This window comes from Trematomus bernacchii, unplaced genomic scaffold (genome assembly GCF_902827165.1).
Source record: "Trematomus bernacchii unplaced genomic scaffold, fTreBer1.1, whole genome shotgun sequence".
Lineage (NCBI taxonomy): Eukaryota > Metazoa > Chordata > Actinopteri > Perciformes > Nototheniidae > Trematomus > Trematomus bernacchii.
Window position 1 is genome coordinate 12,578,732 of NW_022987739.1, and position 13,336 is coordinate 12,592,067.

The following is a 13,336-nucleotide window of genomic DNA, read 5'->3' on the forward strand; positions in this document are numbered from 1 at the left end:
GAGGATGTTGTGAGTGCGCCGCCGCCGACTCCGAAGCAGCACAAATTAGAATTTGGAGGACCGGTAACCAAAGCAGAGATGGACAGGCTTGTAGCATCCTTCATAGTAGAGGTAATGTTGCCCATTTGCACAGTGGAATCACCATCGCATCGTTCAGAGATATACTGCGCAAAATACAGATAGCAGGAGACAGAGGACAGCCATAGTCAGAGCTATCTGGATCAGTCTTATGCGACAATGGAAACTGAACTAAAGAGAACATTTGAAACTTTAGCAGTCTGCGTGATCTGCCTGTAGGGAGGGGCGGGCCGGCCCTGCGAGTAAAGTAACGAGTAAAGTAACGAGTAAAGTAACGAGTAAAGTAACGAGTAAAGTAACGAGTTACTTTATTTAGAGAGTAACGAAGTAGTGTAATATATTACTTTTTTTTAAAGTAATATGTAATATGCAATATATTACTTTTTTTTAGTAACGACCCCATCTCTGGTCCTACCTTATTAAAATATTGATATACGAAATATTTGTATTGGAACAGTTTTCGACATAGTAATGCTGTAACATATTTCAGCCACTAGGGGGGGCAATGCCCCCCTGACCCCCCGCAAAATCCGCCTATGGCAACATGTCCCTGATTTGGAGTTTGTTTGGTGTTGTTTGCTAACTGGCTAATTGGAAAGGAATGTAATCAAGTCACATGAACTGACACGTGTTATTTGGACGGATTTGTTTTTGCGCGACATGGAAAATCTAATTTTAGTCTTTGTGACTTCAGCTAAGTTGGAGTGACTTGTCTTTTTTCTATAATTAGTGCTAATGCAGATTTACATTTCACTTTCAAGTTTTCCAACAAAGTCAGTGCAATGCATTTGAGCTTTAACAATTATAATTTTAATTAATTTAACTTTTCTGCATTTTTCCTCTAAGTTCAGCAACACACTTATGGCGCTTTTCCACTGCAGCACGTAGCACGGTTTAAGCAGGCCGGACCAAACCAGGCCCGCTTTCTCCTTCCCCCCTTTCCTTCTTCTCCACCTCACGTTTCCTCTTATACATACTGGCTAATAACATCTAGCTAGCTAGCTATTCTCATCCATGCCCGCTATGAACACGTTTTGACTTGTGAATAAGTGTGCAATGTTCTGTAATTTGCTTCACTAACTCATGGCACTAATCGTGTGTTTCAGGCGAGGTGTTTCTCTCAGGATTAGAAACTAGTTTTCCCCTCTGGGATAAAACGATAATATAACGTTAGCAATTAGCATGCTAGCTGGACCTCTGTGGCTACACTGAGGTAAACAATAGATTGTAGTTGCTCTAATTTCAAGTAATTTGCAACATTCATTCTACATGTTAATGGTAAAAGCTTAAACAGTTGATTACCTGCATGCCACAAAGACTGATGTTCTAATATTTTTGCACATTTAAGTAGAAATGTAATTGAAATTCTATTTACTGCCTAAACATTGTTCCTTGTATTATCCTAAATAGTTTGACCTTGTTTCCTCAGAAGGCTTCTCAGACTACATGGAGGATCCCTCAGAGAAACACAGTTTCCACGTTCAGTTCCCCCCCGCTGAGAGTAGGCAGCTCCACACCCTGTGCCCGGTCCATCCTGACCGCTGCTGCCATACTGCAGCAAACAGGAGGGAACGGAGGTGAAAACACACTTTATACATTTAGATATGTGGAGCACAAAGAAAAGCATTGCTAAAAAACATTTAGCAGCTAAAATGTGGATAACAAGTAAACCACATTGGTTTGTTATTCAATATTCAAAAGCTTTTTGAATCATTACATGTCACTTGTTAGACGCTTTTATCCAAAGCTTACATACTCAATACTGTGGGCAATCCCCACAGGAGCACTTTGGGGTGAAGTGTCTCAGGGACACAACGACATGCTGACTGCAGTGGGGTTTGAACCTGTGCTCCCCTGATCCGAACACCAATGCAGTTATCCACTGCGCCACACACCTCCATCCTTTACTCAAGTAGAAGTACAGATACTCGTGTTTGAAATACTCTGGTAAAACTTCTTAAGTAAAAGTAAAGAGGGCTTTGAAATGTACTTAAGTAAAAAGTACCCATAACTACCAGCTGTTTTAAAGAGTACCTGACCTCCCTTTATATTAATAGAACAATAATGTCATTGTTAGCTAATGAATGTTTCCATGCTGAACAACGGCAACATGACAACGTTTTCATTGGTCCCTCTTCTTTAGAGAAGACCAGGAAATGATGGATACACGGATCGTGTTCAAATCAATAGGCACGCAATGACTCTAAATAATAATGATCACGCCACCAAACACACATTCAAACTAAAGTAACCAGCCTGTTTGGAAAATGTAAGAAGTAGAAAGTACAGGTATTTGTGTTCAAAATGTAAGAAGTAGAAAGTACAGGTATTTGTGTTCAAAATGTAAGAAGTAGAAGTAAAAAGTGATCAGAAAAATAAGTAGTGGAATGTAATTAAGTACAGTAACGAGGTATTTGTACTCCGCTACTTCCTACCTCTGACCAACGTGTATCTCTATATTCAGAGCACCCAGTATAAGACGGTGGAGCGGGTGGTGCAGACTCTGAAGAACCTGTGCTGTGCTCTGGACGAGACGGAGACCCAGGCCATCACTGAGGCCGTCAAAAGGCTGAAACACTCCGTCAACTTACCCCAGACACGCTCCCCCAAGGTGGGCTAACACTCTGCTTCACACGTTCATACAGAGCGTTGTTTACATGTTAGGAAGTGTTTGTAAGATCAACTTGTTTTGCTTTGCAGATGGGGTCCACATCGTCTGGTCAATCGTCAAATGGTACGTACACACAGTCACACTCCACCTCCACTTATTTAATTTAAATGTGATTGTTGCAGCTTATCATGTCAATGTGGTGCAAAGATGCATAAGTGTTCTCTCTCTATAGAGTGGCGAAGTCACGCCCATCTACTTCCGCCCCATGGGACCTTATTTCGGAAAAATAATGTATTGAAGTCAATGGAGAGAGAAAACGTATCTTTCGATCCCATTTGAATTGTGCCATGAATTACACATATGATGTTTGTCAATCTTAAAAAATCATTTCCATGTCAAAAAAGTCACAGTTTGTCGTAAAACTGTTGAAATATAAGACTATGAAAAATACGCAACTAGAAAGACTACAAATCCCAGAGTCGCGTAAGTGATGTCACAATTGTTTTCCTCCACTAAAATAGAGATAGCTAAGATAAGATAACGCCATATAGATATAATCTATCTATATGGCGCTGGCTAAGATAAGATAACTTTAACAAGATGCCTGTGTGCTTAGTACCAGGTTGTTATCATACCAGCAATGGGTCTTGCTCGTTCTTTTGCTTCCCGTCTGATGAAAGGACCAGGAGTGGCTTGATCAAGTTAGCTACCTAGCTAGTAGCTAGCACGTTAGTTAGCATTACAACCTTGTCATTTGTATTAGCCTTAACATGAAGTAACATTAAGTAACCCAAAATGTTAAACAGTAAGAGTAGTAGTCATATTTCGTGAACCCTTTGAAGAGTACTGTCACCGGTGTGGTCATTCTATAATACACAATTTAAGCCCGGGGGAGAAATGCTAACGCTAACGCTAGCGATCTTTTCTACTTCATGCTATCTGCACAAATGGTTGACATTAAACATTAAAACGACCAGGCAGTTCAGAGAGAATCAAAGGAAGGCAGGCAGGCAGCTTTGCATGACATTCTTCAGGACGTGTTTCATTGTGGTGATAGTGAGGGTAGTCAATCGTTTTGTTGACAAGACAGTAGTGACGGCCATCTTGGTGACGTGTGTTGTTGACCAGAGATGTAGTTCATTGAGCGTTTCACACAAACAAATGTGTTACTTCACAGTTTTACGACACATTTTTTTTTTTTTGACTTGCAAAATTATCTTTTAAATTGACAAACATCATATGTGTAATTCGTGGCACAATTCAAACGGGATCGAAAGATAATCTTTCTCTCTCCATTGACTTCAATACATAATTTTTCCGAAATAAGGTCCCATGGAGGTCCACCAGAAGGGGAGGGACTTCGCCACTCTATACATCGATACAACATTACGTGTTGATAGAAATCAACACGTAATGAAATAAGACCCCACGGTTTGATGGTTGATAGGTGTGTGGGCTGTCTTTCATTTTGACACACAGAACAATGGGGGCTATCCACCCTTATCCACAATGTAAAGTAATTCACACAGCCTCTTCCCTCTTCTCTCTGTGAGGAGCAGCACTGCTGCAGCAGGTTCAGCTTTCAGAACAAAGTAACAAAAAACTAATATGGCATTCATTTTTTTAAATGTGTAGTAATAGATTTATTTATTTTTCTTCTCAAGAGAGTACCAGAATGTGTATTTTATGTTAGTATTTAAAAAAGTCTGCTGCTTATTGTTCTACTAGGCCAAAATAGAGTCAAAGAGTATATGAGAGTGAGAGTGTGTTAATTAATATATTTGGCAGTTTGGAGTAAGTCTGTAGATTTGTTTGTGTGTGTGTGTTTCATGTATAGGCCTCTCACGATAATTAATTTTGTTGGATACATTTTCCCGGAAATTATTGCGATAAACGATAATATTGTCGGCACCGTTGTATGACCATTTTAGACCACTGACATAATGATAATATATAATAATAATTCAAGTACATCCTTTCAAACTGCTAGTCACATCCTCATGTAAATGGCAATTTATCGAGGTCAGAAAAGTTATCGAGTTCATTTTTATTTATCGTACGATAAGTCAATTAATTGCTTATCGCGACAGGCACACAATAAAACAGTGGAAACAAACATGTTTGACTTTCATTAGTGAATGAAACTTTGTGCCCTTTATAGTCTGTGTCCATTATTGTGTATTTGTATATATTGTATATATATCCTATATATATGCTAAGGTCCCGCTGCTGACACGATAGCAGTCATTTTGTGCGCATATGTGTAATTAAACCGAATTAAACCCATGATATCAAAATCTCACTCCAGCCAGGTACCCAAAGTTGGCAACCCTGTGTTATGACTGTTTTTATAGTAAATGATCTGAATACCTCTTTCCCCAGTGGGTGGGGGGTGGTAAAGCCACATGGGAACCAGTACACCTGTAGATATATGACCGCATATGTGACAGTGGAGCCTCCCAGCGGCAAGAGGCTGTCGGTACAGAGGAAGGAGGTGCAGCAGACCGCCGGTAGGAGAGGTCAGCACCGTGTTCCCACCGGAGACAATGCTGTTTCCCCCCGTGCCTGCATAACTGGCTGTGTTTATACTTTTGTAAACGGCATGAACAGGCCATTCGTGCCTTTGACCTTCTGGTAACATTACTGAAAATGCTCCATGCGTGTTGCTTAGTGCTAGAAGATGGCGGAGTCGGATGGCGGGGACTGTGCTTCGAAACACCCACAGAGCAGGTGAGTGAAGCCGGGTGAGGATGTGCTGTGTCCGCGGTGCTGTTTTGGTCCCTCGGTGTTACTTTGTGCGAAGCCTCCACGGCTCCATGGCTGCAGCCCTATCGAGACCCGCTGAAGCGTGTCGGCGTCACGGCTTGACTCCGGGAAACACCGAGGAGCTGTGCTGGCCTCCAGGCGTCCACACTGACTGCTATGGGGGTGGCCAGCAGTGGAAATAAAGTAAGGGTGTGACCATTCCCATTCAGTGGAGTAAACACACCGAAGTGAGCCTGCTGTTTGTAGCAGATTAACTTCAACACACTGTTGACGTTTGGTAAAGCATTCCTCTTTTACTACTTTCAATACTTTGAAATGTTAATAACGCCACCCTTATTAATGTACATTTTAATTTAGTAGGCCTATGCTTTATTTGCATGACTGTAACGGGAACAATATTACCTAAAAAGAAGAAAAGATCAAGGCACAATTCATTATAGTGTCACTGTTATGGTAAAATTGCGTTAAATATACAGCAAACTTACAAAAAAAGTTTGGCGTAGCAACACTAAAAAGCTTTCACTGGAAACTCGGCCAAATAAAGTTGCAAATTGTGAACATAAATGGTAAAAGTGAAAGTGTGTTTACTTGTTTTCATTCTGTTTTGAATATAATCTCATAAAACACACTGACTGATGTCAGTCATGTCTATTGGTTTCAATAAAGGCTGATAGTTCAACATGGGTTGTGAAAACTGTACATTTTTGTATAAATTATTTGGCCGTTTTCTCATGTTGACACCTCACTGTGGGAAAACTCACAGGTGTGAATACTTTGATAAATTATGGTTTAGTAACACCAGTGTTTTCAAAATGACTCCCGTACACAAAAAATGAAAAAAGTGGAATACTTCACACTTGTAGGGCTTTATAGACAAACTGTTGTTTTAGCCCTAATGTGAAAATTGTAATCTTATATTTGGGCATATTCCTCATGTAATGACAATACTGATTTGATTTGTTCAGATATATTGTTTTGATATCATATAATAATAATAAAAAAATATGAGGGGCAAGAAAGTCATTTTGTAAGTAATCATCTGTCTTCATCCAGAACAATGAAAATGTGTGTTTTTAATATTGTATTGTTTCAGCCATGTATACAAGCCTAAATGTTCCAGAGCTTTATTTTCATTAAATATTTCATGACCTGATTTCTGCTCGGTATTATATTCTAATCGGAATACAAAAGTGAAGGATTCTAACAATGGGATGTGTTAAAGGTGGGGTAGGTAAGTTTGAGAAACCGGCTCGAGATACACTTTTTGTTATATTCCATGGAATGCTCTTAACATCCCGATAGCAATGAATATCTTAAAGCTCCCATGTCATGCTTTTCCGGTTATTACCCGTCCCCTTGTGTGTTATGAAGGTTTTTATGCATGTAAACGGTGTGCAGAGTCAAAACCCTCAAAATACACCCTGTAGCGAGTAAAACTCTATCACAGAAAATACCTCCCCAAAACGCCTCGTTGGAGATACGTCACTGCCCATTTGATTCTTCCGGGTACCGCCTGATGTCATGCGGTACCCGGAACGAAATGGACCAATCCCGAAGAGCTATGGCCACACCAGCAGCGGCGTGTTCCTCCTCCAGAGGTTCGAAGAACCGGCATTTCACAGACGAAAGCTTCCAAAACATTGCCCAGTTTGAGGCCGGATATGCACAGCTTGTTTGGACCGTTTGGAGCAGGGGAAGATCTGGGTATACAACCTGTAAGTTTGCATTGTTATTTGTGTATTTATCAAACAAGACTGTTTAAATGTGTAAACTGTGTTGGACTGCTAAGCCATTGACACAGTGCTAACTGTGCTAACTAAGTTGCTAGAGTTTCCATATATCAACTCTAATATCAGCAGATGGCCTTGCATACATGTATCTCATAGCAGGAGAATGTCTGCATTCACACACAAAATACCTATTGACAGTATACTCCGGGTGATTTGCCGTGCGGTCAGTCGCGAAACGTAATTACATTATAGCTGGCGTAGCGTGTATGCAACCGATCTAACACACGGAGCTAGAGCTAGTTTTGGTCGGAAAAACATTTTTGTGATGCTACGTTGCTAGCGTTTAAATATATCAACTACAATGTCAGCAGATGGCCTTACATGTTTGTCATGGCAGGAGAATGTCTGCAGTCACACACACGGAATACTCATACAGTATACTCCGGGTGATTTACCGTACATTGTGACCGTACATATACTGCATGTAGCTAACGAGGCTAGCTGTATGCTAGCGCAAAACAATGTATTCATGCAAGTTACATTGTATGGTAGCAGAATACCCGTATACGATTGCAATTATAAACACGTTATTGCTAGCCTAATATGAACCACTAGCTTTTGTCCATAGTAGTTTTATTACACTGCATTATAGTTGCCTTTCCTCCAAGCTAACGTTCATATCGTGTTAGCTACCAAGGTAAACAAAGCTAGGTTAGCATATTAGCAGGCAAGCTGTTCATTACACAACTACTACTAACGAATCTAAAACAACTAAGTTTCTCTAATATTTTGTGATTTGCATTTGATTTCGTCCAGCCAGATCCTGGCGGACAATCCATGACTTCTACTACTACTGAGGCCTCGTGCTAAAAGGCACCGCACCGACTGTGCGCAGGCAAGATGCGAGGAGGAGGAATGGATGATATACCGTGTGTATATATGGATATTTATGTTCATTTTGTACATTTCTAAAAATAAAGTTTAATGGAAATACTTAGTAGGCCTATCCTTTCTTCCCTGAATTCATATATAGCAAACCATGATTTGATTTCTCATCAAACAGTAGTAGTTTATAACGGGTAAAAATAACTTACTCTTTGTTATGAGCCACAACGGAAAGACAAGGAGACATACACGAGTTTACAAAACCACGGCACATTTATTGTGGTAAATGCAGAGATAGGTGGTTGAGAGGATCGTAGAGTTAGTCTTCCTGCAGCCGCTTTGGAGAGAGACTGGGGCCGTCGTGTCCGGAGGTGTCCGTGATCGTGCTGATTAGCCTCTTCAGCTCCACCCCATCGTAAGACAAAGGCCCTGGGGCCGTCGCACTCTTCTATAACAACAGTTAAAAATATATATGTATATAAAATATACGGCTGTACCGACGCCATGATAAGACTGATGTTACGCTGAGAGCAGCCGGGAAAAGCACTGTTAGACATGGGCGCAGCCTCTCTGGTGGTTGACTAATCAGAACGAGTGGCCGAGCTGACCAATCGGAGCACACTAGGCTCACAGGGAGGGGGGGGCAAGAGCTCCAACGAGTCGTTTAGTGGAGAAAGTGAATACTGCTGAATACACATGCTTGACAGAGATGCTGTATGCGAAACCAATGTGAGTTTGGAAAATTGCACAGTATAAATCTATTTTAGTATACCTCAACAATGTAATTATGATCAGTGGAAATGGCCATGACATGGGCCCTTTAAGTGCTTTGACAAAAAATCCATAAAAAAATGTCATCTGTGGAAGCCGTAGTACTGTAAAAAGCACGACCAATCATTTTAGCCGGCCCGGCTAAAATAACTGGATGGCCTACCTGCCTGTCAGCCTTCCATCTGTGCACAAACTTATCTCGTGCCCTCATTGGTCATGTGCGCGTTCGTGTGTGTTGGAGGAGGGGCTCTGTAAGGAAGTGAGAGATTTTTTCCGGCTGTGTATTTTCAAATTCTAGCGCACTCGAGCTGGTTTCTCCAAAATTACCTACCCCACCTTTAAGCAGATGGATTTCTGTCATTTGTAATCTGCCTTTTATTTGATTGGATGCAATTTTGGTAATCATTTAACAAAGCATGTACATTAGGAAAGTGCCAAATAATATTAGCTGTCAGTACAAATATCTGATATAGTTTTTCTACATGTGGTGTTTGTTCAAATGTTTCATATTTGAAATTATGCCAGTAAGCTTAAATCTCAGGTAAAGTTTGTACCTTTTTAGTCTTCAAATATATTTGTATCTTTTGACATGTCTGTCCCCAGTGATGTAAACAAACAAGTTAGATTTTCTACCGCACACTGACCTTTGTTATTGCTTACCTGTATGCATGATCACGGTGTTTCCAACACCGTGATCATGCTTCTTACTGATGGTTTACATTTTCTGTGCAGCAACAGCGGATAGTCTAGACATGACATTTCTATTGATAGTAATGTTGTTTCTCTCCTGTGTGCAGATTTGCTCTCACTAATGCAAAGACACTGTACACCACAGATTGCATTTCCTCTTGGCCGACTGTGGCATATTAGATAAAATGTCCATCACTGTATTGCTGTGTGCAGCTACACCTTGAATTAACACCAGACATTAGATATCATCATACGGATCATATTTATATTTTCTTGAGCTATACAGCCTGCTCAACCAGAAGATCAGAGCATCTAGCTCTATCCTTATAGTGAAAAATGAAGAAAGTGTCCACAAGTTCAAGTTAAAACTATAGGAGGGTTTTATAGGATCCCTTTATCTATTCATTGTGACAGTACCATTTTTTTCTTTCCAGTATGGCTAACAAGAATAGCACCCTGCGCTGTACATTCTCTGCACCGAGCCACAGTGCCAGCCTCCTCCAGGGCTTGTCCGTCTTGCGCTCCCGGGGCCAACTACTTGACGTTGTGCTGGCCATCAATGAGGAGCGCTTCCAGGTCCACAAAGCTGTGCTGGCCTCCTGTAGTGATTACTTCAGGTTAGTATGAATCACAAGACTTCTCACTGTCCATTTACATTTTTTATTTGGAAGCACTTAGCTGATGCTCTTATCCAGAGTGCTCTGAGTGAGCTGCAATCTGCAGATAAAATAGGACATTAAGAGCAATTCAGTTCGGGGAAGAAGGTAAAGAGTGGAAAAATGTGAAATTCACAACAAGCACTAAAGGATGCGCTCACTTGTTTTCTTTCATTTGATCTTTAATCTGAACTAGGGCGTGATCATATATGAATGTTATAGTATAGATGTTGTGATATGAGACCAGATACATTGTGAGGATATGGTGAAGCGTGAGTGTTTCTTTTTTACTGGTTTAAAGCTGCATTACAGTAAAGTTATGTATTTTTTCTGAATTTATACTGTTCTAGCTCTTCTTTTTCCCATTTTCTGAGGATGACATTTCATGTCATACAAGTGCTCTAACTAAATCTTGGAATGTCATACAAAATTCAAATCTTGAATTTAGAAGACATAGATTTGTAAAAATGTGATCTAGCTCATTGACTTGTTCTTTTGTTACAGAGCAATGTTTACTGGAGGCATGAGGGAGGCAAATCAAGATACCATTGAGCTGAAGGGCCTGTCCGCCCGCGGACTGAAACATATCATTGACTTTGCCTACAGTTCAGAAGTCACTTTAGACCTGGACTGTATTCAAGATGTCCTCGGGGCAGCCGTTTTCCTTCAGATGGTTCCAGTCGTGGAGCTCTGCGAAGAGTTCCTCAAATCAGCGATGAGCGTGGAGACCTGCCTTCACATCGGCCAGATGGCCACCACCTTCAGCCTGTCTTCCCTCAAAGAGTCGGTGGATGCCTTCACCTTCCGCCACTTCCTTCAGATTGCGGAGGAGGAGGACTTCCTGCACATTCCCATGGAGCGCCTAGTCTTCTTCCTGCAGAGCAACAAACTGAAGAACTGTAGCGAGATCGACCTCTTCCACGCCGCCATCAGGTGGGTCCAGTATGACGAGTCTCGCCGGGCTCAAGCCAGCAGCGTCCTCTGCCACGTGCGCTTTCCCCTCATGCGCTCATCTGAGCTGGTGGACAACGTTCAGACGGTGGACATCATGGTGGAGGACGTGCTTTGCCGCCAGTATCTCCTCGAGGCCTTCAACTACCAGATTCTTCCCTTCAGACAGCATGAGATGCAGTCTTCGCGGACACGCATACGTTCTGAAGTCTTGTCAGTCATCACCTTTGGAGGGACGCCGTACACTGACAACGACCGCACGGTGAGCAACAAGGTGTACCATCTCCCTGACATGGCTTCTCGTCAATTCAAAGAGCTGACAGAGATGGACACAGGGTGCAGCCACGCCTGTGTTGCCGTACTTGATAACTTTGTGTACGTCGTTGGTGGACAGCACTTACAGTACCGAAGCGGCGAGGGGGCGGTAGACAGCTGTTTCCGCTACGACCCGCACCTCAACCAGTGGCTGCGCATCCAACCTTTGCATGAGGCTCGTATCCAGTTTCAGCTAAACGTGCTGCGTGGACAGCTGTATGCCACCGGAGGGCGCAATCGATCTGGCAGTCTGTCATCTGTAGAGTGTTACTGCCCAAAGAAGAACGAGTGGACTAATGTGGAACCATTGAGGCGCAGGATTTGGGGTCATGCAGGGACTCCCTGCGGGGAGAGGCTGTACATCTCGGGGGGTTATGGCGTGTCGTTGGAGGATAAGAAAACTCTTCACTGCTACAACCCAGCCTCAGACCAGTGGGACTTCAGGGCCCCCATGATTGAACCCAGAGTGTTGCATGCCATGATCAGCACCAGGGATCGGGTTTATGCTCTGGGCGGCCGCATGGATCACGTGGACCGTTGTTTTGACGTGCTTGCGGTGGAGTATTACATTCCAGAGAGCGACCAGTGGACCACCGTCAGCCCCATGAGAGCAGGACAGTCCGAGGCCGGCTGCTGCTTACTGGACAGGAAGATCTACATCGTCGGGGGCTACAACTGGCACCTGAACAATGTCACAAGCATCGTGCAGGTGTACAACACAGAGACAGACGAGTGGGAGAGGGATTTGCACTTCCCAGAATCCTTTGCTGGCATCGCTAGCACACCAATTATTATTCCACAAAACACCACACAACGCTAACCAACCGACCTGTGACTGTGAAGACTTTACTATATGTGATCTTTACTGCCGACCACTGACGCAAGGAGTGAACATTATGTGAGCAACAGGTGGTGTGTGTTTGTGTGTTGTTCAGTCATTTAATGGAATGGCCCGAAAAGCTACTAAGCAGCATTACTCATTTGGTATATTATCATGTGTCCTTGTTTTGGTCAAGAAGTGTTTAATCAATCAAACAAACCTTTTAGAGCACAATTTGATTTGAAATTACTTTTATGTAAAAGACGTCAGGATCTTAATACACTTATGATTGTGATACAGGCTTTCAAAGGACCATTTGTAACAGTATTATAGTTCTACCAATGAAGGGCTAAAGTTACATACAGCACAAATTGTCTAACATTTTGAATGGAAGTCTTAAGTTAGATTGTGTGTTTACAAAGGTATTAACAGACTGAACCTTATATTGTTAGACATTTTGATTGTATAGTTTTTGAATGTTAATGTTAATGATAATTAAGATTATCCTTTTTTGACCGAATCTCAGTGTTGTTTGTCTCCTCAAATGTACTTGTCAACAAACCACAACGGACAGTAATGATTGCACAAATGAACACGGGTAGTGTTTGTGTTTTATGTTGATATCTCATATTAAATGTGGTGTTAATGTTGTTTTTCTTTAGCTACCCTGAGTATCCTGAGCTGAAACCTGACAGTAGTTGTTCTCTCAGTCACATAAGAAGCCAGTTTGGACCTCTTAAGGCAGCTACATTAATCATTCATGTGTTTTTAATGTCAGTGTGTGCTGCTCTTTATGTTAAACAAGTGTTGCATATTGTGTGCCACACATGGTTTTGTCCCTTGACTTACACAATATAGTGCCATTTATTTATACAGATTTAACATCAAAACTACTCTCAAAAATAATTTAAACAATCTTTTTGCTGTGTTTGATACCGGGTGGCTTGGGTTTTTATTTTTACTGCATTGCTGCACTTTTCAGTATTTGTCAGGCATCTGATTCTGCCGCTGAATTTATTAATATACGTTATGTGTTTAAGGAAGACATGTTCTTCTTTTTAAA

The 13,336-nt window shown here is 41.7% G+C and overlaps 1 protein-coding gene across 2 annotated transcripts; it reads left to right on the plus strand.

Moving 5' to 3' along the window:
• The first annotated feature begins 1,594 nt into the window (after positions 1-1,594).
• On the plus strand, positions 1,595-13,218 carry klhl26 (kelch-like family member 26). 2 transcript variants are annotated; one of them, XM_034146273.1, is made up of 5 exons: positions 1,595-1,655; positions 2,543-2,689; positions 2,779-2,812; positions 9,966-10,148; positions 10,692-13,218. In XM_034146273.1, exons 4-5 carry the CDS (start codon positions 9,967-9,969, stop codon positions 12,271-12,273), a joined length of 1,764 nt encoding a protein of 587 aa, XP_034002164.1. In that variant the 5' UTR covers positions 1,595-1,655; positions 2,543-2,689; positions 2,779-2,812; position 9,966; the 3' UTR covers positions 12,274-13,218. The 2 variants fall into 2 exon arrangements, with proteins under 2 accessions (XP_034002164.1, XP_034002163.1); XM_034146272.1 differs by lacking the exons at positions 1,595-1,655; positions 2,543-2,689; positions 2,779-2,812 and adding an exon at positions 5,173-5,419.
• Positions 13,219-13,336: the final 118 nt, after the last annotated feature.

What these genes read in the sequence shown, in the direction of transcription:
- klhl26 (XM_034146272.1), top strand. Translation starts at nt 5,370, where the DNA reads ATGGCGGAGTCGGATGGCGGGGACTGTGCTTCGAAACACCCACAGAGC. An exon ending in TCGAAACACCCACAGAGCAG is followed by an intron (nt 5,420 to 9,965) that starts GTGAGTGAAGCC and finishes TTTTCTTTCCAG; the next exon opens with TATGGCTAACAAGAATAGCA. An exon ending in TCCTGTAGTGATTACTTCAG is followed by an intron (nt 10,149 to 10,691) that starts GTTAGTATGAAT and finishes CTTTTGTTACAG; the next exon opens with AGCAATGTTTACTGGAGGCA.